The 24,668-nt window shown below is 47.2% G+C and overlaps 1 protein-coding gene across 1 annotated transcript in view; it reads right to left on the reverse strand.

Moving 5' to 3' along the window:
* MYH10 (myosin, heavy chain 10, non-muscle) overlaps positions 1-24,668 on the reverse strand; it is a 141,703-nt gene that overhangs the window by 32,825 nt on the left and 84,210 nt on the right. The window contains 10 exon segments of the mRNA XM_015562590.1: positions 2,510-2,716; positions 3,598-3,729; positions 3,820-3,928; positions 4,354-4,514; positions 4,602-4,671; positions 8,416-8,537; positions 8,596-8,789; positions 17,990-18,052; positions 22,388-22,502; positions 22,738-22,911. Coding sequence (XP_015418076.1) covers positions 2,510-2,716; positions 3,598-3,729; positions 3,820-3,928; positions 4,354-4,514; positions 4,602-4,671; positions 8,416-8,537; positions 8,596-8,789; positions 17,990-18,052; positions 22,388-22,502; positions 22,738-22,911 — 1,347 coding nt within the window.

Consider the following 24,668-nt stretch of genomic DNA (forward strand, 5'->3'; position numbering starts at 1 on the left):
ATACCACAGGAACGCACTCATTTGTGGAATATAAGGAACAACATAAACTGATGAACAAGGACTGATCCAGAGATTGCGAGGCATTGATTGGACTGTTGGGCTTTGGAGGGAGGGTAGGGGAGGGTGGGAGGAAGGGGGGAAGATCAACCAAAGGACTTACATGCAGGCATATAGGCCTAACCAATGGACACGGACAACGGGGGGGTAGGGCAAGAGCGGGGGGGGGGTAGAGGGTAACGTGGGGACAAGGACACCATATGTAAATCTTAATCAATAAAAAATATATTAAAAAAAAAAAGAAAGAGTCAAGGATAACTCTGGTTAAATAATTTACTCATGGTTGATTCTGAAATGAAACCCTTGCAAAAGACTAACTTTTTATTGTGTAAACCTGACACAGATATGAAGGACACAGGGCAGCACACTGAGCCCCACACAGATGCAGCAGCCCAGCCTTAACAAGCATCAGCTCATGGCCAACCTCACTTCCTCTCTGCCTCCACCTTCTCCCTTAGCATTATTTTGAAGCAAATCCAAAACACATTTCATTTGGGAAACCAGGCGGTAGGCATCACTAAAAGGCCACTTACATATATTAGTTTATTTGAATCAAAATCCAAATAAGGTTTGCACATTGGGATCAAACCTCAGAGAAGAAAGAAAAAAGTAAGGGGCAACAAGGTTGAATTTTCCCCACGGTCCATGCAATTAATAGCATGAACCTCTGGTATTTCATGAGGAAAAACAGGAATACTTAATAGTAACAATATTACCGTAAATATTTTTAGAATGTGTTTGAATGTGTTTACATGTCGCAAAGGGAGAGAATAAGTTAACAGTGCAAAACCCTAGAAATATCAGGTAAAGAACGCAAAGATAAAAAGCCTTGAAAAACCAAACCAAAATAAAAACACCCTATTTCTACAAGGACATATTTGTTTTCTAAATAGAGAAATGCAAGTATTTTATTGGAAGTTGTTAAAGTGTAGAGTTTATATTAAAAAGTAGGTTGGGGGATTAGAGGTGAATTCGGGGCCCTTCCCCCATGAGTAAAACATATTACTGAAATGAACAAAGAGAACAGAAAATCAAAACTGCTGATAATGCCCCCAGGGAAACACTGCTGTTGGTGTTATATATATTCTGCATATTCCCATATAAAATACTACATATAAATTTATGTTATGTAAATACCTTAAACTCGATCCATTGTGTACACTATTTTGCAACTATCTCTATCCAGATATTATAAGTGCCCATAAAAATAAACATCTTAATATTTAGAACAGTATAGCATTGCCCTGGTTTAATAACCCCCCCAATGTTAGGTAGCTGGATGACTTCCATTGATTGATTCTTTGAATAAAGTCTAGGATTAGACTTGATAATTAAAGGTTATTCACTTTTTACAGCTTTTGTGATATTCTGTTAACTTATTATGGGTTATCTGAAAGCTGTGTACGTTGAAGAATGGAAAGTGTCCCGATGATTTACTGTATGGGGTATCTGCCACGGAAATAATATATCCTTTGCGGTTTTGACAAACATCTGAATTATCTGTGTTTTGTAATAAGTTATGGGGTAAGAAAATATTAAGGGGAAGACATGGAGGAAAGAAGCTTAGTTTGAAGCGAAGGTGGAAGATACAGATGCCCTGATGCTCGGAGCATGTTGGATAGGCTGAGGGAGGGAGGCAGGAGAAAGAGAGGGGTGTGTGTCCGACGGCAAGCGCAGAGCAACTACTGTCTGTATCATCTGTCTGAGAATTCACCCACAGCGATAGCTGTGCTTCCTGTACAGCTTGTATCTGTAAGAAAGTAGCCACCAGCAAGGACTGAGTATTTTATTCTGGTTCCTGGCCACCTCCTACGTCAGTGCTAAGCATTTCTTATGAGCCAAACCACCTCATAGATGCCTAGCTAATGAATGGAGCGAGCGCACAATTATTAATGACAACACCAAGGACAAATTATGTTCCCTACAAAAGGCTACAGACCTTGGGAGTTCTACTTTGAGTCACTTTACATTGTAAGATGCCACATCAGCACATGAAAAAGATTCTTCTTCAAAACAATAAATCTGTGTTTGAAGAAAATCTATTACTTGTGTGCTCTGAATGATGGTCATCTTTTAAGAGTAGGTACTTATAATCTAGACTCCTCTTGCCCTAAATACACATTAAGAGTCCTAGCCTGTTTGGCTCAGTGGATAGAGCATTGGCCCGTGGACTGAAGGGTACTGGGTTTGATTCTGGTCAAGGACACATTCTCTGGTCAGGGCACGTGCGGGAGGCAACCAATCGATGCGCCTCTCTCACATCAGTGTTTCTCTCTGTCTCTCCCCCTTCCTTCCACTCTCTCTAAAAATCAATGGGAAATATATCTTTGGGTGAGGATCAACAACAATAAAAAAATACACATTAAGAATCTAAACCCATAGCTTCTATTCATTCAACAGGTTCACTTGGAAAACCCAAAATAGAATTCTAAATAAAAGTGATCACAGATACCTGAATATGCGCTTGCATTTTTTTCTTTTCATTTTGGAGGATTTGGTTTCTTTCTTCTTCTTCTTCCACCCTCGACTCCAAGTCATGCAGGATCTCCTCCAGCTCCTGCTTCTTAGCAGCGAGCCTGGCTCTCATCTCTTCTGCCTCAGCAAAGAGCTCAGTCTCCGCCTGCAGCTGCTCTGCAAGGATGTTCTTCTCTTCTAGGAGCTGCAATCACAACACAGTGCCCAGGACTAGGACTTGCCCTCAGCACACACACAGATACAGTCACCAAGATCTCAGTGGTCAATGCACCAAAGAAATGGAAAGTTACAAATATATTACCGCCAAAACTTACTTGGCAAAACTTCCAAGTATGTTTTTGGCTGTAGCAAAGTAAGCCAGATGAAAACACTTTAGTTGTTTCTGCCGTCTCAAGTTGTAGCATATTAAACTCATGCTATTTTAAGAACTCCCATTCTTCTATTAAAATAATTTACGAAGGGCCAGAAAAACAGGAGAGGGAAAACACTCAAATGTAATAAAGTTCATGGTGACTGCGAAAGCTGTGTGGTATCAAGTGACTTTTGGGCCTTTATTGTTAATCTTTTTGGCCTTGAACACTCCAGTTCTATCCCTGTCATCTATAAACAGTTCTTGAGCCTCTATTTGTCATGAAGCACTTCTGCCTGGGAAGGGACACGGACTGGAGACCACTGTCACTGCAGAGAGGCAGGTGGTGGCCTTGCACCATCTCATCTTTTTACCTTTTTCTATTTCCCCCAGGAGCAGTTACAGGATGGTAGTAACACTGTGAGTCTCATTGAAAACAGGTGCAAATACATGTCTGATAAGCAGACATGCTCATCTGTGTGTCCAAATACAACAAAGACAAAATGCAAGAGGTGAGGCTGACTTTGGTTCATATAAAGACAAATGCATGGCGTAACGGATGTGTTGTCTCTGTCCTCGAATGCCTACGCTTTGGAAAGGAGTGACAGATACGCCTCAAGGTGGGTACAGCGACCACAATTAACGTGTGCGAGTTCCTGCCAGTGGGGCGCTCACGTCAGCCGGGACGTGTGCCCCTGTAAGAAGCCAGCACACACCTGCTGGTGCTTCCGCTCCATCTCCTCCAGCTCCCCTTCCACCTTGGTCTGCTTCTCCTTCACCTTCAGCAGCTCTTCATCTTTGGCCTGAAGTTCTTCCTCTTGGCGGGTGACCTGCAGGAGCGGCTTCACCTGTGACAAAATTAAGCAGTTTTATCATCACGTCTCCTGCAGGAGGGTGGTCCCGGGGCGATCGTGCTCCGTGGAGAGCCCGCAGCCCACCTTCGTGAAGACGCGCCACCACTGCCAGTGCCGCAGCTTCAGGTACGCGGCGCAGTTCCGCTGCAGGACCTTCAGGGCGCTGAGCTGCTGCTGCTTCTTGGCAAAGGCCCTGAGGGACAGCAGGAAAAACTCGTCACGTACAGAAAAGCGCGTCGTAACGGCGGTTGTCATGAGAGCACTTCCTAAAGGCAACCATTCTTATTTGGCTAAGACACGGAGTAGGTCCATGTATCAATCAAGCCCTCAGTGACACCACGGGAATGGCTGCTGCTGGAGCCCAGGTCAGTTCATGAGCTGCCCAGCCTGCCTCAGGCACCCATCAGGGATGCCCTCCCCTTTCTTCAGAGATGCTGCCTGACAGCGCGCTGCCATTCACCACGTCCCACACCGCGGGCCTGAGGCAATGCCGACAGTGCGACAGGGTCCCTCCCGTTCCCTGGCTGGTGGTCTGTAGTCCTGCTCTATTAACTATGTCCTTCTTTTGATCTGTCACAGAAGAGACACCTCCCACCCCCTTTATGATTGCCCACTTACTTTCTCGCTAGGTAACCTCTGCAAACGGCCTGGAAGAAGATAATGATATCGGTAATTTTTAAATCCCGTTCTTCCTCTAAATGTGCCAAAACTCCAGCTCGGAAAAATATCTTGCTCTGTCCAATTCTGTACAGGTTTGGGTCCAATTCTAAAGCCCGGATCTAAAAGCGAAAGAGTTCATTTATTTTTTGCTGTAGGAAAAGATTATATCCATAGTCCACAAAGCAGGAAAATCAAGAAAAGCTTACCATTCGTTCACAAGCCTGTTTGCCATCCATAAAGCCTTTAGGAATAGCATTTGGAGTGAGGATCTCGTATCTGTAAGAAAAGCAGCCAAAAGGTTTTGGCAAAAATTTGTGACTGTTTACCCACTAACTGAGTTCTGCTTTCTCTACGAGGCAATATGATAGGTAATCATGTCAAATTAAGCGTAAAGAAGTAACCAAGCGGTAATCAGATTTTCTAGTTCTTAAAATAAACAAATGAACATAAGGCCATTCTCCCATGTCAAAGACGAGGTATAAAAATTGTGGCAGAGAAGAATAAAAGCATGGTGTTTTATATATGTGTTTTCCGATGGTTTTAGGCGACCCCTGTGAAAGGGTCGTTCGATCCCCCAAAGGGTTGCAACCCACAGGCTGAGAACTAGAGGCTCGGTGCGTGGGGTCCCTCAGCATGGTCTGCAGGGATTGGGCCGAAACTGGCAGTTCAACACCGCCTGCTGCTCCTGCCTGCCACTCCTGCTCATCCAGGCCCTGCTGTGCCTGCTGCCATGGCTTGATAGGCTTAATGCAATCTCTGGGCTGTGGCGGCCAGCCGTGAGCCGTGTCTGTCGCTGATTGGTCAGCTGAGCGCTGCTCCTGCTGTGGGAGCGCACTGACCACCAGGGGGCAGCTCCTGTGTTGAGCATCTGCCCTCTGGTGGTCAGTGCACGTCATAGTAATTGGTTGACCAGTCGCTTAAGCTTTTATATATATACTATATAGAAGCCCGGTGCACAAAAATTTGTGCACCCCGGGGTGGGGGTGTCCCTCAGACCGGCCTGTGCCCTCTCGTGACCACCAGGGGGCAGCTCCTGCATTGAGCATCTGCCCCCTGGTGGTCAGTGTGTGTCATAGTGACCAGTCATTCTCAGTTGTTCTGCTGTTAGGGTCAATGTGCATATTACCCTTTTATTATATAGGAGTGCCTGGCCAGCCTGGGTGAGGGGCTGATGGCTGTTTGCAGGTTGGCCACAGCCCTTCAGGGTGGGGTTCCTCCCTGGGGTCCCTGACCAGCCTGGGCGAGGGGCTGATGGCTGTTTGCAGGCTGACCATAGCCCCTTCAGGGTGGGGGGTCCTGCTGGGGTGCCTGGCCAGACTGGGTGAGGGGTTGAGCGAGTTTTCAGGCTGGCTAAGCCCCACAGCGGGGACCTCACCCCATGAGGGTGTGGCCATACTGGGTGAGGGACTGATGGCTGTTTGCAGGCTGGCCACGACCCCTAGCCACCCAAGCTCCCAGCGGAGGCTGGCTGGAAGCAGGTATCTGGGATTTATTTGTCTTCTATAATTGAAACTTTGTTGCCATGAGCGGAGGCCACAGCTGGTTCAGGGCAGGCAGGAAGCTTGGCTTCCTCCATCGCCCGGGCAACCAAGCCTCCTGCTTGTTTCAGCTCCGTGGCTGCCGGCCGCCATCTTGGTTGGGTTAATTGGCCGGTGGGCATGGTTTGGGGGCATAGCAAAGGTACAGTCAATTAGCATATCTGTCTTTTATTATTGTAGATTAGTAGATGTATGGTGCCACGTGGGGTACTGGATATATCAGGGGACCACTTGGTAGAGCACATGATTATATAACCACTGTGGTATGCCCCTAAAACTAATACAAAATAATACTGAATGTAAAGTGTAATTGGAAAAAAAGATTTGTGCGTTTTATGTACTTACACCTCAATAAAAATAAAGTGGAGCCAATAGGCAGTCGGCTATATTAAAGATGAATGCTGGCTACACCATCAACTTTGTCCTCTGGATGTCAATTATGTACCTTTTTCTCCTACCCATAAAAAGGGAGAGTCTACCAGACTGTTTATCATACAACGAGGCCATAATACAGGTTCCCCCAAACCCATAAGGGCTGGAATAATTGCTCAACGGATTCCCTCTGGAACAGTGGGAGAAAGGGCCATCCTATGATGGCAGGCTTGTTTATTTTATGGAACAACAAAGGCTGCCATAATTGAAAATCCAATTTCCAGGAGAAAAACAAACTACATATTAAAGAAAATTATGCAATACATTAAAAAAACCAATTTCCCATCATAAGTTTTCACCCATTTCTATTGCATCCATTTCTGTTATTTTTACACAAACCTAGACAGTATAGCCCACTGCACACCTATAGGCTGTATGGTATAGCCTGTTGTTCTTAGGCTACAAGCCTATTCATGTTACTGTACAAAACATGAGTTAAATGAAGCACAGAGAAGATGATGTAATCAGACATGCGGGAAACATGAGATAATGACGCTGCTGCCAATAAAACATGGCACACTGTTTTACAACAACATTTTTAACAAATACAAGGAGTACCCTCTAAAATAATGATAAACAGTGTAGTATAGTAAATATATAAATCTGTAGTCATTTATTACATTATCAAGTGTTATACACCAGCGGTAGCCAACCTTTTGGACCTCACGGACCACCAGTTGGCAACCACTATTATATACTGTACATAATTGTATGTGCTGTACTTTTATATGAATGGCAACTCACCAGGTCTGTTTATACCAGAAGACCACAAACACATGAGGAATGCATTGTGCTGTGACCTTACAATGGCTGTGAGGTCACCAGGTGACAGGAATTTTTCAGCTCCATTATAATCTATGAGGCCACCGTCATATATGTGGCCTGTCTTTATCTATCTATCTATCTATCTATCTATCTATTTATTTATTTATATATTGTTAATCCTCACCTGAGGATATTTTCCCATTGATCTTTTAGAGAGAGTGGAAGAGAGGGAGAAACATATTGATTGGATGCCTCTGGCATGTGACCCAACCAGGGCCCGGGTCGGGGAGGATCCTACAACCATGGTATGTGCCCTTGATCAGAATCGAACCTGGGACATTATGTTTAGCATTGGTAGGTGTTGCTCAATGATTAGAGCATCAGCCTGAGCACTGAAGTGTCTCGGCTTTAATTCCAGGTCAAGGGCACATATCTGGGTTGCAGATGCAGGCTAATGCTGTATCTACTGAGCCAGACTGACCAGGGTGTGGCCTGTCTTTAACCAAAACATTGTTATGAGGGCATGACTGTATTTTAAAATATCAGCTTAAAAAATAATTATGGCCCTAGTTGGTTTGGCTCAGTGGATAGAGCGTCAGCCTGTGAACTGAAGGGTCCTGGGTTTGATTCTGGTCAAGGGCACATGCCCAGGTTGTGAGCTCCATCTCCAGTAGGGGGTGTGCAGGAGGCAGCTGATTGATGATTCTCATCATTGACGTTTCTCTCTCTCTCTCCCTCTCCCTTCCTTTCTGAAATCAATAAAAAATATATATTAAAAATATAATTATGTTTAGCATTGGTAGGTGTTGCTCAATGATTAGAGCATCAGCCTGAGCACTGAAGTGTCTCGGCTTTAATTCCAGGTCAAGGGCACATATCTGGGTTGCAGGTTCGATCCTCACCCCTGGTGGGGGTGAGTACGGGAGGCAACCAATTGATGTGTCTCACTCACATTGATGTTTCCTTTCCTTCCTTCCACTGTCTCTAAAAATCAATGGAAAAATACTGTTAGGTGAGAATTAATAATAAAAAAAAAAGTTCAAGCCCCAAATGGAACTGTTTAAATAAGCCTCAGCCGACCCTGCAGACAGGTTTTTGAAGCACCACAGCAGTCACAGCACGACCTCCCCATGAAGCAGGCCCTCAACAGTTTTGACCAAAAGCGAAGGTAACAAGGATTAGCCTTTCCCACATGTGAAGAAATCGGACTCTCCAGGGAACAGGAAAAGAATGCCTCCCAACCTCGTGCTGTGAGGCAGGTGGGAAAGGTGAGCGCGGCCCATACCTCTGCCGGAACTCCTGGAACACGATCCGGTTGGGGAAGCCCTGGCGGCAGATGCGGATGCCTTCCAGCACACCGTTGCAGCGCAGCTGGTCCAGCACGAGGTGCGGGTCCAGTTTCCCAGCCTGACCGGAAAGGAGAGTGTTACCTCTGAACCGCAAAAAACACGTGCTGGACACATACCCGCTTCTCGTGGTTGGGAATGATGCAGCGAACGAAGTTGGGGTTGGTGTTGCGGAGAGTCGCCATCAGCTTGGTGAGAGACTCTTTGTAGAGCTGGCCGACGGTTCGGAACATGCCCTTCTTGGTTTTATAGGCAGAGCCAAAAGCTGTCTCCGTCATCCCCGTGACTTGATCCAGGCCCACAATTCGATCCACTGGTGAACAGACAGGAAGAGGACGACGAGTCAAACCCACTCTCCAGCGGGGAAGACAAGACACAGTGAGTGCAGCAGCACAAGCTTGTGGACAGATGAGGAGAGATGCCATCTAGGGGGGCAGTCAGCATACGGAGACACTGCACAAGCCGTGGGACCAACAGCCACACACTTCAAGGGCGGGTAGTGTAGCTCTGACAGCTTCAGGCCACATACCAGCAGATGCCTTCCGCTGCGCTACTTTCAGGGACTCTGCCTGGTAACATCTGCCTGTTACATACACAGTTACTTGGTATATGAGAGATCACTGGCTGGCATTATTGATACACAAATGGATATTATGACAAGTCTCAAAACAGGAAAGGCTTATAAAGATATACGTAAAAATATAACACTTGTACAAAGCAAATCCACTTAATGAATATGGCTCAGGAATAGGGACCAGAGCCATCTCTCATCAGTCATTAGGATTTTAGTAAAAAAGTCATTCAAGTTGCAGGGAGAGATTGCATTAGTTCAGATTTGTGGGAATGAGTAAACTTCAGCTCTCTCCTCAAAGCGTGAATAAACTTATTAAAGGGCAAGAGCACAAATTTGGAAGGAGCCTCCTAAAAAGAATCAGCGCCTAAGCTACGCTTAATGATGGTTACACTTCTCAGATCCTTCAGCTGAGGGTTCACATTGTCCACACAGACCTAACACCTCTAATGATGGGATTCCAAACAGAAGTCCAACACAGGGCACCATCCACATTTGGTGCATAATACACTCTCATTTGAAAAAACTGTTACATGAATAAAACACACTACTGAAATATTTTAATCAAAATATCAATTTAATTTCCCTGTTAATGTGCCCTTGTCAATCTTAACAGCCACCTGCATTTCTTTCATCCGTTCCCCAGAACAGAAGGTACGTGGGGACCTCAAGATCTCAATGAGCTTTGTGCAGAAGAGAAAACCATGACCCAGGAGGTAAGGCAACTTTTCAAGTCGTGCATGTCTTAAATGGAAGTGGGGAGGTGGGGGCTGAAGTCGGATCGATTCCCAGGCCCAGCCTGCACACTACAGTACCATTTCTCCTAGCGAAGCCACCAGACTCAGGGGTTCAGATCAAAGCTACCCGTTTGTGCTCAGGACTCTGCCTGCCATCCACCTCAGAGACCACCTTTCTTCCCTGGCCTTCAACCTGTCCCTCTTACTTGCTCTGGCAAAAACCTCACCAAACCCCACCGCTGCGTGTGCCATGAAGCAATGAGCTTCCTCTAACCTGCGCCTGCCCACTTCGCTGTCTCCTCAGAGCCAAGCTTCTTTCCCGAGTAGTTCATGCGTGGGCCCCTCCGCATCCTCTCCACTCATTTCCCGCTGCCCAGCGCCCTGGCTGCTAGCCTGCCCTCCTTCCTCCACCTGACACTCAGGCAACCACCGGTCAAGTGTTAAGAGCAGGCTGTCCAACATCTATTTTACTTGACCCTGATATACTAGTATTTTCCTGTTGACCACAGAGCGTCATCCTAAAGCCTCTCGTCACTCCTGGCTCCTTTCATGAACCCCACCTTCTCCTTGACCTCCATCGACCTCTCTAGCCACTTCAGTCTCCCCGATGACTTCTCTGCCTTTCCCGTACGCCGGGGCACTCACAAGGGGTCCAAACTCAACACCCCTGAAAGCCTTTCTAGGATAAGGCCGGATGCAAGGCCAGGCACACACTGTCTGACCTGCTTTTCCCAAGCCATAGCCTCATCCCGGGTGATCTCATTTGTGACTTCAATGACCTACACCCGACTCCCAGCATCAGTCGCCAAACATCTATATTCTCCTCTCCACCCAGAAGTCACAGAGGCCCCTCTGCCTTCCACATTCTCGCTAAGCGCCTGTCATGTGTGCTTTTACTCAACGTTGCACCTTTGCCCCTAGCATGATGTCTGGCATAACAGGCTCGATGCACAGATGTTAGTGAATAAATGGAATAAAAAAACATTTACAACTACAAAGTGAGAAATGCACTGACAAAAAGAACAAGATGCTGAGAGAGAGATGGGTGGTTAGAGATCTCTCTGGAGAAGCTACACTTACTGCCAAGAGGGAAAGAACGAGCCGGAGGAGAGAATATTCCAGAGAGGGGGACAGCATGTGCTAAGGGCCAGGGGCAGGAAGAAGTGCGAGAGGCTAGCGCCAGTGAAGCAGCACGAGGGACCCTCCCTTGGCCACTGTGTGTAGATGGTGGGGAGGAGGCCGGGGAGACCAGACAGGGGCCACTGTAGGGTCCAGGTTCTAAGAAAGATGACAGCAGCTGAACTGTGAGACTTAGAGGACAGGGACAGAGGAGGAAACTTCAGGACCTATTTTGGTGGAGACGTGACTTACTTTAATGATTAACTTGACAGAAAATACGGGAAAGGGGCATGTCAGGAATAACTCCTAGGAGTTTGGCTTGAGAACTCAGTGGCTTGTGGTGCCATCGGGAAGATGGGGGAGAGGTGGGCTTTGTGGGTAGGAAAATGGGGTCCAACTGTGTAGGTTGGGGTGCCTGTGGGACATCAAGGTAGAGATGAGAAACTGAGTGTACATACCAGGCTGCTGCAGAGAGAGGTCTGGACGCAAGGAAATCTGGGATTGCTGGCTTAGTGTTTACAGTTAGGAGACTGGATGGGCCATCTGAGAAGGGTGAGAAGAGGTGAGGGCAGGGGAGCAAGCCCCACGGTGCTGGGGAGGAAGAGCTGGGTGAGGAGAATGGGCGGTAGGAGGGGCAGAGATCAATATCCTAAACGCGAGCACATTCTCTGCCCCCGATGCTACCCTGTCCCTCCTGTGTTTCCTGCAGACGTGACCAACTTACTCAAGCCAGAAACCAAGGGTCAGATTCCATTCCTCTCACATCAGCTGCTCACCAAACTTTCAAACATTCTCCATCCATCCCTCCTCTTCGCTGCCCTCGTGGGGTCTCTAACCCCTCTCCTGGATTCTGCAACCTCCTACCTGGTTCTTTCCTCGGCCCCAGTCTCCCTGTGTCCTCTCCCCCTGCCACACAGGTTCTTGCTATGCCTCTGTCCGTGTGTAATGACTAACAAGTAGCTCTGAAGGATAAAGCTAAATGAGTTATCTTCCCCTCCACTTAAGATCTACTTTCTCCTACTGCTTATAGGATATGGTCCAAGGAGTCACGTAACAGTGATGGGAACTCCGCTCCAAGAGGCAGAAGCACTGCCCACCCTAAGCGTGATCTGGAACCCAGCCCCCCAACTCCTCCAGCCTCAGTGTCCCCTCTGTGGTGTGACCTGCCCTACAGGTACCTGTGAAACACTCAGGTGCTCAATGAAGGAGCCTCCCTGGCATTTCCCCCACACACCGAAGCTCCAGCTGTGCAGACCGGGTGCATTTTCTGAAAGACACAGGCCCTCGAGTCTCCATCCTGCTCTCTCTGCCGGGACTGCAGACCCCTGCTTGCAGCCTGGCAGTTCCTCACCTGGTGCTTCTCAGGCTCCAGATCCTACCTGCCTCCAGACTAAATAGGCTCCTCCCTCCTCCAGGCTTCAACTCACTTCCATGGGGCACCTCCCTCTACTCTGTGTATCTCCTCGCGGGGCTGGGCTTCCCCACGGACGTCTGTCCAGCGTCTAACACATGCAGGGCCCGGGGAGCCCTTTCCTGCTGTTGCTGCACCCCTCTGACCACCGGCTTAGACAACACCTCAAACAAGGAAAGAGGAGGAGCGGTGTTCACCATGCGGGGAACTCCACACACTGGCCCCCAGTTCTCTGAACTGCTCTTTACACGCATGACATCGGTCACAGTGCTGTCCCCAGCAGGAGTCGCTTTGACACTAGCAACCCCAAAACACTCATAATGAACTAGTTTTCAAATTTATTTATTTATTTTTTAAATATATTTTTATGATTTTTTACAGAGAGGAAGGGAGAGAGATAGAGAGTTAGAAACATCGATGAGAGAGAGACATCGATCAGCTGCCTCCTGCACATCTCCCGGCTAGGGCTTAAATTTATTTTTAATAAAGGTAATCCAAAGCTAAACATTGAGCATGCTTTGGACTTTCAGTTCTTTTTTTCCCTTAATTAAAAAATTTAAAATCAGGGTTAGCTTCCAACAATGAACAAATTTATCTTGTAAGAGAGACACTTTGGGAACTGCATTAAATGACCTGGGCCACATTAATAAAACACAATTTCACTAAAAAATCAAGACCTATAAAAAACTCTATTTTACAAAGACATTTTCTTGTTGAAAATGGTGAGAGCAGGAATCAGAGAAAGGCAGAAAATGAGGAAGATTCTAGCAGCTCCTTGAAATGAGCATCTCTGCTCCTTCTAAGACCTTCACAGCCACTAAAACAAAACCTCCCCGTGCAGAGCCCGCGGTTTCTGGGCTCTGTTGATCCTCTTGCTACAAACTCTCCTCCCCGAGGTGCCAGGAGAGCCTGGCCAGGCTGCGCGTGGGCACTGTAACTCACCAGCTGGCTGCCCAGTAGCCAGAAAAGATTTCAAAGTATTTTCACAGACAATTTATTACTATAAAAGCTTACTTAGTGAGAGGTGAGATGAGCTCCACAGAGCTGCCATCTGTAAGGGCATATTTATTATTTAAGAGAAGAAAAATGCAATTTGTCATCATCTATCTCATAAAACTGCATGAGTAATTTTTTTAATGATAAAAGAATGACACTGTCTAGTGCCAGATGCTTAACCGGCCCTTCTTCTAGGGGACAACCTCAGGAGACGAGAGGCTCGTGAGATTTTCACGTTCTTCCTGTCTGTGCACGGGCCAAACACTGGTGTTGCTACATTTAATTTTAATTATTTAGGCCAGCACTTTAGAGACTCACTGCAGTTAATATGGCTAAAAACCACAGGAAGGGGAGAAACTTATTTTAATGTTAATTTAATAGTCAGATGGTAATAAATTAGAACCCTATCAGATATTCCCACAAAAGGCCTCGGGCACCTGGCACTGTTACATGCCTCGGGCTAGGCATGCGCATGTTCTCAATGCTCATTTAAACAAACTGAGACAATTCCACACTGATGGACACTGAAATGATACTAACAGTTAAAAACAAATTCAGACACAGATATGTAACTGCTATGACTTCTCAGCAACGATCCTAACATCAATTAGTATACCTTCATAATATCCCTAACATCAGTTAGTATACCTTCATAATATACCTCCACTTGTTATATCACCAGTAATAACAAATTTACAGGGCTATATAAGTTATTTTACAGTATTTGGGAATTCTTAGGAAAACTGCAGAAAGTCCAGAGGATGACAACACTGCTCCTTCTCCCAGCACCAGTGCAAGCTGAACTTGAATTTGCCTCCTCTACCTGCCTCCTCTGTACTTCCCACCCCCGCAGAAGCCAAAGCTGCTGGGCCAGTGGTCCGCAAACTCATTAGTCAACAGAGCCAAATATCAACAGTACAACGATTGAAATTTCTTTTGAGAGCCAAATATTTTAAACTTAAACTATATAGGTAGGTACATTGTTTTTAACTTAATTAGGGTCCTCCTAAGGCTTAGGAAGAGCCACACTCAAGGGGCCAAAGAGCTGCATGTGGCTCGCGAGCCGCAGTTTGCCGACAACGGTGCTGGGCAAACAGGAAGCCCATTCATCCTGCAGAGCTCCTACCGCACTTCTCTGTGTCTCCCCTGGGCAGGGCCCGTGCACTTAACCCATTGCACTGGGCAGCAGGGCAGGGCTGCTGACCAGCTTGGCCTCGGGGAACCATGAGTAAAAGTGGACTTGCATTAAGTACTAGCCATGGAGTAGACGCTAATCGATTTCTGTTTTGCACCATTCCAACTGCACCAGCACAGGGTGCACCAGCCACTGCAGCAGCTGCGGAGGCAGCGGCAAGTGCAGTGCCAGACGCCAGGCATTTGGGCACGTCCCGTGTGCCAGGCGCAGGCTCAGGTTGCCTCGTCTGATACAAGAGCCCTGAGAACTAAGTGTCACTGTCCCCATTTGACCTCAGGAACTCCAGCTGCAGTCCCCAAGGCTGTTTCTCCTGGAGCTCCCCACTCCCATTGAGACTCCAGGAAAAACATGGAGGAGGAGACCACACTGCAACAATGAAACCTTCGTCTACTGAAGGGATGACAACTGAAATAAGCACTAAACCATGTGAAAGTACTGAACCACAGTTCCTAAAATGGCACTAAAAATAGATTTATGACCAACGGACATAATAATCTACAAGGAGATTACACAATTATCATTTTATCAGTCATGCTACCTGAATCTAAGTAGAACTTCCTGGTTTGCCCGGCATGGCTCAGTGGTTGATCATCGACATATGAACCAGGAGGTCCCGGTTCAATTCCCAGTCAGGGCACATCCCTGGGTTGCTGGCTCGATCCCCAGTAGGGGCGTGCAGGAGGCAGCTGATCAATGATTCTCTCTCATCATTGATGTTCTCCCTCTCCCTTTCCCTTCCTCTCTGAAATCAATAAAAATATATTAAAAAAAAGGAAGACTGGTTCAAAGTTTTGGAAGTCAGAACTTCATCATTTCTTAGTGTGAACCACGGCTAAAGTAAAGCCTTTCCCCCGAATGACAAGCAGGCAGGTAAGAACTCGGTGACATCAGAAGACGAAGGAAGACCCCAAAGAGTGTGTGAAACTGAGGAAGCCCTCCGAGAGCAGTGACCGGCCCCTCCTTGGTGGTTCTGTCTCAACTGCTGCTACTGTATTGCAAGTCCTGCTTCTATGAAGGACCAAAAGGAGCGAGGGACTTCTCTATCAATAATTAACATTTGCTTCATGTACTTCTCACATTTTCTCTGGTGGCACCTTTCAGATGTCAGCTGCCACCCAGCACCTGCGAGTGATCAGAGAAACTGAGCTGGTCCTACTCTGGAGGCTGCAGGTACGACCCGCGGGGGAGCTCACGCTGTCCCTCCAGCACAGCCAGGCTCAGAACTAAACTCAGAGGCCCTATCGCAGACCCAGTGGATCTGAGAACCCTGCCCACAGCTCTGAGGTCGCCATCCCTCTCTGCTGGTTTACTGTGCTTGCATCTTCCATGACTAGCGGTCTCAGAGGTCCAGACTTCCAAAGTATCTTATATTTGGAGGAAAGCAGTCCTTTGCTTGGTAGCACAAACTTGTATGGCTCCTCATCTCGCCTCTAGGGATTCTGCTCCTCTCTCTTCTGCACTGGTCCCCGATGCGTCTGGAAACCCCTCTTTATCCCAGGCTCTCATCTTCATCCTCAAAAGTCTTCAGTCCCCCATAATGCTGTTTTCCTAACAGTATGCATGTTCTTTGTGGTTTCTTAGAGAGATGCTCACTGCATGGTAGCATGTCAGAGGCCATCGCAGCTTGGATCCCTAGGAACCCCGTCATTACTGTCTTCTGAGGAATCATGGGAAATGCTAAAGCCTCACATTTACATTTCAAACCTGTTATCGGGGGTTCGAAACCATAAACACAGATCGAGGAGAAAAACGCTTTGCTGTAGAAACACGATACACAACTTCAAGACCACACTTAGCTGTGGGGGAAGGAGGCCCGCTAAGGAGAGGCAGAGACGGAGACCCCGGATACTTGGTTCAGCTGCGTAACTCAACCGAAGGACACCTCACGTGAGAGCAAACCGCACATTTCAGGTGAGAATGTGCCCAGGGGCGAACGTGGGGAGGTGAGTGGGCCGACTCCCCGCCAGAATGAGGCCAGTGAAGTGGCTCCATCCCTGTGCTTGGGCACAGAGAACACCTGGTCCACAAGGAGGAACATGCGCACTGTAGGGGAGGAGAGGCCCAGCGGGCAAAGCTGCTGCGCGTGAGAGTGGGCGTGGAACCCCCACGCACCCACCAGCCCCCTCCCTCAGGGACTTACTGATGGGGCCACCTTTGCGCCAAGTGCTGAGGAAGCGACAGTGACCACAAACAGGCACTGTCCCGGCTCCCAAAGAGCTCACACCTGGAATTCTCTTTAAATATCACAAATCCCGAAGATGAAAGGACACGGATTTAGAGAGGGCACTCCAGCTTGGGAGGAAGTCCAGAAGATCAAGCGCTAACCTTTTAACAAAGCACAAGTCTCAGGCAGGTCGCGGCTGACAGCTACCTCCTGGCTCTCTCCTCCTCCCCCACGTCCTCAACTTGGTCAGGAGCCCCCAAGGTCCGGGCTGACGGAGGACAGTTCTGTGGACTATCCATTCCAATTCATGGGATCATTTTTGGCATGATCTCCCCCCCACCCCCCCCCACCCCGGCCCCTGAAGATTGCAATCTACTTTTTTCAACTAGAATTGATGGCAGGAATCTAGACTTGGATAAAAATGGGCACATCCCTTCAACATAGTTTCTAAAAACCTTTTGGGTATAGATCTCAGCATTATCATGTTCTAAAAAGTATAAAGGAAATTTTATAAGATGAATTTGACTGTACTTTTAATTTCATTACATGATAACATCACTAAATAACTGAAGGCTGGGTAATATTCATTTTATATTGTTCTTTGGGGGGACCTCTAGCATGGTTAGGCTGTATTTTAAAACAGGGCTAAGGATTCAGACCACAAGGCCCATCTGGGGCTCAATTTCAAGTTCAAGGTACAAATTCTACCACCAATGCACTCTATCTTAGTCTCACCTTGCAAATATCAAGCCTGGTGGACAGTTTCACTATCTCCAGTTAAAAAGAAGCCAACTAGCTAGCTATGCACATAAATCTCAAATAAGAGGTATAACGATGAGACCAACACCTGTGAGATAAATATGCACTCATTTGTTCATAAATGCTAATGACTTACAGAAAAAACTCCTCTTTGGAATTTCTTAGAGTTGAAAACTTAACGGTAACTCAAAGACAAAGAAGACATTACTAGTAGATCAATTCCTAACCATTCCCTTGGAGGACTGTGTATCAAAACGGCACTACTGGAAAAGGTAGTGACATACCTTTTATATGCAGTGCTGCAAGTGCTATGCATAAAATAAGAAGCAATGTGTAGGCAGTAGCAATTGAATTGTTTATGCACTCAAACAGTTGCCTTGAAGTAGAATAAAACTGAGCATGAAATGAAAGGTTCATGCAGGTCTATGAGCGAAACAATAACAGAAACCAGCCGCACCCCTCTACCCTGCCCGCCCGGCCGCCCGGCCAGCCCCCTGCAAGTTCTTCCTGTGGGCTTAGGACCCTTCTGTTTTGGAAGACCTACAGGCTTTATACATTCACCTGGTGGCTCATGAAGACCAGAAACACTGTCATAGAAAGAAGCTCTCTGAATATTCTGAATCTCTAAAGCAGAGAAACAGCAAAAACAGGACAGAAGAGCAAATACACAAACACTTCAGTTAGTGTGAAAGACATTCGACATCACAAGTAAACTTTGAAATCGGGTACGAGAGTCACTAGTCCTGGGAAGATCCCATGCAAACATTACTCATTAGAGAATCTTCACATTTGGACAAATTCTTTATAAAATAGACTTAATCTGAATGAAAATGCCTATTACCCACTCCAGGTGTGAGCATTTTATCACACCAGTGTTAAATGACCTTCATAAAATCATCTTGCAATTAGCTCATTAGGACAAGGGGCAGTAAGTTACATTCTGATAAGTGTACGCATTAGTAACTTTTACTGTCAAAAATTGACACTGCTGTGCAACTTCCAATACAGATTCTGGAAATACAATTTACTCCAAATACACATTACTGATACAGAGGTAATTACCATTAAGGAAAACAAAATTCAAGTTCTGCTTAGCAAAATGTTAAAAATAACTTCAAATCATAAGTAAGATGATACTTGATACCCCGAGGCACATTTACATAAGAAATGCAATCTTTGTTTTTTTTGGTCTATAAGCCCCCCTGAAATGTGTTGAGAAGTCCCGTGCAGCTGGGAGAGAGATCCCCAAACATCTCTTAGCAGAAAGTAGGGCATTATGAGTCTCTAGGGCAGGGCTGCCACCAAAAATCTTATTTCTCCGGGTTTGGCCTTGAGAAAAATCTTTAACACCCTAACACAAAGTCTATTTTAATACATAGTGTTTTCTAGTCAAGATTTTGCACCTTCACAGGAAACTATATTCATACAACACATACTCATACATTTGTGGTCCAATTATTATTTTCTGCTTTTGCCTTTATGTGGTTGTAACAATAGAAAAAATAGAAAAATACATGTTTTTCCAGGGTTCTTTTCTTTTCCTGGAGAAAAAGCTACCCTTATCCCAAGAGATCTCTACACCCAGAGTGAGCAGCGACGAATTCTCCACCCTCGCACACCCTCTTCCAACTCCTGGGCCTGCCCTGACTTTCTGGATGAAACTCAGTCCTGCTGCTCCCCCTGCCGCTCCCTTGACAGTGGGCGACCTCTGAGATCCTGGCTCTCAGATCACACTGAATAACTGTCCATTACACTGATGGACGATAGGCCTTCCTACAGCAGCATCATGAGGAGAGCAGACTCGGGGAATATTCCAGAGCGGATGCCAGCACAGCCGAGTCAGATCCGGGGCTGGTGAGACTGCCAGCAGCCTATTTCTGACAAAATGGACCACACGTGCGCCCAAGCGCCTATCTGCAGAAAGGCAAGGGTCACAGCGGGGCTGTGCGGGCTGTGGGTCCGAGCTGTGGACTAAATCCAGACGCACAGGCCTCGGGCCAGGACTGAAGGAGCTCAGCAAGGCTGCAAGTGTTTTTTCTCAGCGTTTCTGGAACCGAGTAAGTTCTTCGTGGCTATGGAAAGCACAAAAAGCCAGGGGAGCTCTGGCCGCTGTTGCTCAGTGGTTAGAGCACCAGCCTGTGAACTACGGGCTGCGGGTTCCATCCCCTGGTCAGGGGTATGTACCTTGGTTGCAGGTTCAATCCCCAGCCCTGGGAGGCAACCAATCACTGTGTCTCTCTCAAGTCTATGCTTCTCCCTCCCCCTTCTACTCTCTCTAAAAAAATAAAAATAAAAAACAATGGAAAAAATATCCATGGATGAGGATTAAAAAAAAAAGGCAGGGAGCATGCTCTAGATATGGCCCTGCCCACAAGGCACATCAGCTGTGACATGGACCACTGAGCCCCCATCTCTATCCTTGCCGGCCAAACCTTATTTTCTTGCAACTTCTGACCCACTGCTGCCAGAGGCTCTCTCACATCTGGGAGCCAAAACAGGCCGGCTCTGTCCTAGGCTGCATCTGCATATCCTGCGTTTCCCACTGGCTCACCAGCTCTTGGGGCCGGGCCGCATCTTTCCTCATTCCCCGAGACTCTTCCAGATGGTAACCAGGGTACACACAGTTACACATGTGCGTTTGTTATAGTGAATGGGCAGGTGATCACTAGGTGTTCTCCACAATATCATTTTCGGTTAAGAAACTACAAAATAGGAGTCAAAGTGGTTCACAATCTCAGAACCAGTTTGTTACTCAGGACCCACTTTCTTTACTATTGTCATTAATTCCCAAATACCTGCTTCTCTTCCCCTTCAAAATGAAGAGAAAATCGGATTTTGAGGCTTCAGGAAAGTAAAAACGCCAGTTTCCTCTGTTCCTTTCTTCCTGTTCATTCCATGCCCACTTCGAGGTTCTTTCCCACCAACCCCACAGCCAAACACTGTGTTTACTTCAGGCCACACGTCTCACCTGCCCTGGCTCACAACCTACGGAAGCTACTTACTCAGTGGAGTCAAGTCCACTGAGACCGGCAATCAGGCCTCTCCACGGTCTGCTCACAACCTGGACCTGGCCGTACCCTTCGCCCCAGCCCCACTCCAACGCCCAGAGGCACCACGCGTCCTGAGCTGCGATCCCCTCACTTCCATCCTCTGCTCACTCACTCCCCCTGCTCGGACCCCTTCTCCCATGCCAACTTCACTTCCGAAACGCTCCGCTCCCCTGGTGAGCTAGCTCACCGCAAACCTGCTCACCCTCAGTGTTTAAGGCCTGATCAGACATGGAGGCTTGCATATTAGTGCTGAGAACTGCCCGGCACTTAGTCACTATTGGGTAAACGTCAGTTTTCTTTATTTATGTAACAAATCATTCTCCTTCAAGGACAAGGAAAACGCCTCCTCCTTCATGGCATTTTAGCGTCCCCTTCACGCAGCACTCACCAGATATGTCTGGTCCTCAGACCTCCGCCTCCTCATCCCGCCCCGTTCCTGTGCGCTGAGACCTAAGCAGGGCCGGGAGGAGGGGCCACGGGACGCCAGCCCACGTCGTGCCCAGGACAGTCACAGCGGAACTGACTCCTAACAGAACACGAGTGTCCAGGGGCAGCACTGCTCCTCTCCTCTCTGCGGCCTTTCCCACGTGCAGCTCCAGCTCCAGTGCTGGGTTTCCTAGCACTGTGGACACGCTGTTTAGCACAACTGGAGCTCACAGTCCCGGTTCTAGTTCCCCATCTTCCATCTAAGATTCACAGCAGCAGGCTTGGGAGTCCCTCAGTGATGGCACTGCGAACACGCTAGTCTCTGCTCTCGGCCCTCACGCAGCCCCCTCGGCTGACCGGTCAGAGCAAGCACCAGGGGACACGCAGCATCGGCTGAAGACGTTCACCCAAAGGCATCAAGATCAAAAGCTTCCATGTTACGAGTTGGGAACCTAATCTGTTTTCCGAGTCCCGCCTTTACACAGTCTGTCCCAGGCACTGCTGTCCCAGGACACACGCATGCATGTGTGCAGCGTGCCTGCCGCGTGGGCTCCTCGCATCTCGGGCGGATGTATGTGATCATTCCTGACTAGATCACCTTTGATACAGTTATCTTCCCCTGCTCACTTTCTCTGCATTCACTCTGCTTTCCCACCTCTTTCCTTTTGCCCAAACTGCCTACACCCTTCTTTCTGTGTCTTTCTCTCTGCCTCTGAGAAGGCAGCATCACAAGCTCTTGATCTGCTACAGGAAAAGCAGAGGTGAGCCAGGTTCCTAAACAGGATGGCCTCGGAGTCCAGGCCTAGCCAGGGGCAGGTCCAGGGCTAAGGTCCTGCATGACCTGAGGCCAAGCACAGAGGTGGGGCACAGTCAGGATGAGATGCGGAGGGAGAGCTAAGCTCTAGAAGATACGGTGCCCACTGCATAGGTACACAGAGGTGTGCTGTACTAACAACTTTCTAGTCTATGACACAACATCGCCAAGACATTCCCTGAGGCTCCTGTAAAGAAAAGCACTCAGGACTGATGGGAACAGAAACTGGTCTACACACAGGGGATCTGAGTGTGTTCACCAGCCCGTGTGTGTGTGTGTAGGGTTGGGGGTGGAGGGGAGGCCGGCAGTGGCTAGGACGTATGACCTCCGTGTGGCACAGAGAAAATGCACAGGGCTTCTCGGGTTTCATGTCCCCTAGCCCTTGGATTATAGTCTAACTCAGCCAGGGTGGCCCGAGGATATGCAGCTCTTTCTGGCTCTGAGCCTAGAAGGTTCCCACACTCCCCACAGCATCTGACCAAGAGGGCAGATGTCTCGTGACACAAGTATTCTCAAAGTGGGTAAATCCCGAGATAATGGCAGCCCTGCTCTAGGGAACGAGGATTAGAGTAAAATATATGTGCACATAGATATGTAAGAGAACCATAGGCAATCCTTCATCGTAAACGACTCCGGCCAACCTGAGTTACGAACGTAAAGCGTGCTCACCATCTTTCCAGAGCTCGGCCACAAATCTGTCCGAGGACTGGTGCAGCAGCGTGGCCACGTTGTCGTTCAGGGGGTCCATGTTCTTCATCAGCCACTCGTCCGCCTTGTAGTCCACCTGGCCCGCCCAGAGCCGAACGAGGCGAGACGGAAAAACAGACAAAAACAGTTAGCCTTACCCACAGACGTTCACAGAGCAACCTAAGAGGATTGTCTTAAAGGCCCTCAATTGCAGTGTACACTATATTTAGGGATTTACAAATGTTTAGCAGCACCTCTCTTATAAACTCCATCACATGAAGCAAAGTTTCAAACTGTACTTTTACCAGGTAATCCAGTTCTCCAGCTCTTACCTTCCCTGCGTAGTGTATGATGCAAAAGTCAGCTTTGTCTTTCAGCTGCCGGGGTTTCTGGAACTTGGAGTGGGAACCTTGCTCTTGAACTAGTTTTTCAACAAAGGTTTTATCTGTGGCTTTCGGGAACCAGCACTCCTCATCCAAAAGGGCAAGCACACCGGGAGGGTTGGCCTGATAATGAGAGGCAACGAGAATGGCGAGTTTGCATGTAATCCCATCGGGTCTGATCCAGACCACGGACACCGACTGCTGGGATAGGAGGCCGTGTCCAGGCCTACCCTATGCCCCAAGCTCCCAGGCCTCCGAGTGCTAAGTAAGTACAGGGGAGACAGCGGGTGAGTCACTTTCTCATAAACACACACGTGTAAACTGTAGGTAAATGAATTCCAAGCAGATAGTCCCTCAAACACAGCAAATAAAAGAGACCACAAAGGAGCGAGGAGGTGGAGAGATGGAACTGAATGTTCATAGTCAGTGACTGGATGGATAAGTTATTCAAAACCCCCACTAGGTGGAATGCTTCAGATGTATTATATCCTAATCCATTTTTCTGGTTAAGTAACGATTAAATAAAATAAATGTACTGCTTCACACTTGGTGAAATGTTTTAAACTATTATTGAGTAGATGGAAGGTGATGAAATAATTTATCAGTTACTTTATATATTTGTTTCAACAAACACTTGAGAGCCTATTTTATTTCACACAACTAATTCCCTGAAAAAAGACAGAAACATACAGTAGGTTAGTGTGGCCAGGGACTGGGGGAGGGGAGCAGGAGCACCTGCTAACGGGAGGGTTTCTTTCAGGGATTATGAGCATGTGGAATCAGACGATGGTAATGGCTACACAACTTTGTGAATATGCTGAAACCCACTGAACTGTATACTTTATTATTATTATTTATTTATTTATTTAGAACTGGCTCCCTGTTTAGAAAGTTTGAGGACCCCTGGTTTAAAGTATTACAAATACTAGTATATATGTTTCTCTTTTTTTCCCCCACTGACGACCCCCCCGGCCTCCCCTACCCCCCAGCACTTGCCCTTGTCCCCTTATCCCCAGTGTTTTGACTTCCCAAGCTAGAGAAAAGAGGAGAATTTTTGTTCAATAGTTTGTAATGTTCTTTATTATCCATAAATGAGTGTAAAGAATTGTATACTTTAAAGAGTGAGTTTTAGGGTCTGTGCTATAGCCTGCCATTCTCTGGAAGCTCAACATTTAGTGGCCTGACTTACTTCTTGGAGGAAGGTGAGGTTCTCGGTGGTCTATTTTATAGCTTCTGCATCAGCATTCATTGCCACTCTGAAATACAGCAACTTGTGATACAAGACTGAATGCCTCCATTCCAGGGCCTATCAGTTTCCTGAATAAATCTCTAGGATCAGTTTTCTTTAACTCACGAGGCCTTTCTATTTACTTGGGAAGAGAAGGCTGTGTACAAATAGCACTTAAAGAGTAACGAGAGGCTATATTTAAATGTGAGTGAAATAATGTAATAACATGGTCAGGGGCAGGTGACAGCAGAAGCTGAGACTCTTCTGCAGCGAGCCCAGCACTGAGCCCTCCCTCCACGCTGCTAAGTTCGCGTCCTCCCCCTGAAAGAACTACATGAAAGAATTTTTCGAGCAGCTAAAAAAAGACTGTGATCAAAGCGACCGGGATCTCTAACTTCTGAAATAGGATCCCAAATATAATTTAATCTTTTCTAAATGACTCAGTGACAGCATAATTATGAATATCCATTATGGTGTCTCCTTGTTATTTTTCCTGCGTCATCCTTCAATGTCAAGTTCACTATTAGCACTTCTTTTAATTGGAGCTGTAAGTATGAGCGACCATTTCCTGCCTAAGGCCAGACGTACTCTCAAAGGTTTGTAAGCAGCTTTCTGAACTGAGAGGAGCACCCACTGCCCCCCCCCCCCCCCC

The sequence above is a fragment of the Myotis davidii genome, unplaced genomic scaffold (assembly GCF_000327345.1).
Source record: "Myotis davidii unplaced genomic scaffold, ASM32734v1 scaffold37, whole genome shotgun sequence".
Classification (NCBI taxonomy): Eukaryota; Metazoa; Chordata; class Mammalia; order Chiroptera; family Vespertilionidae; genus Myotis; species Myotis davidii.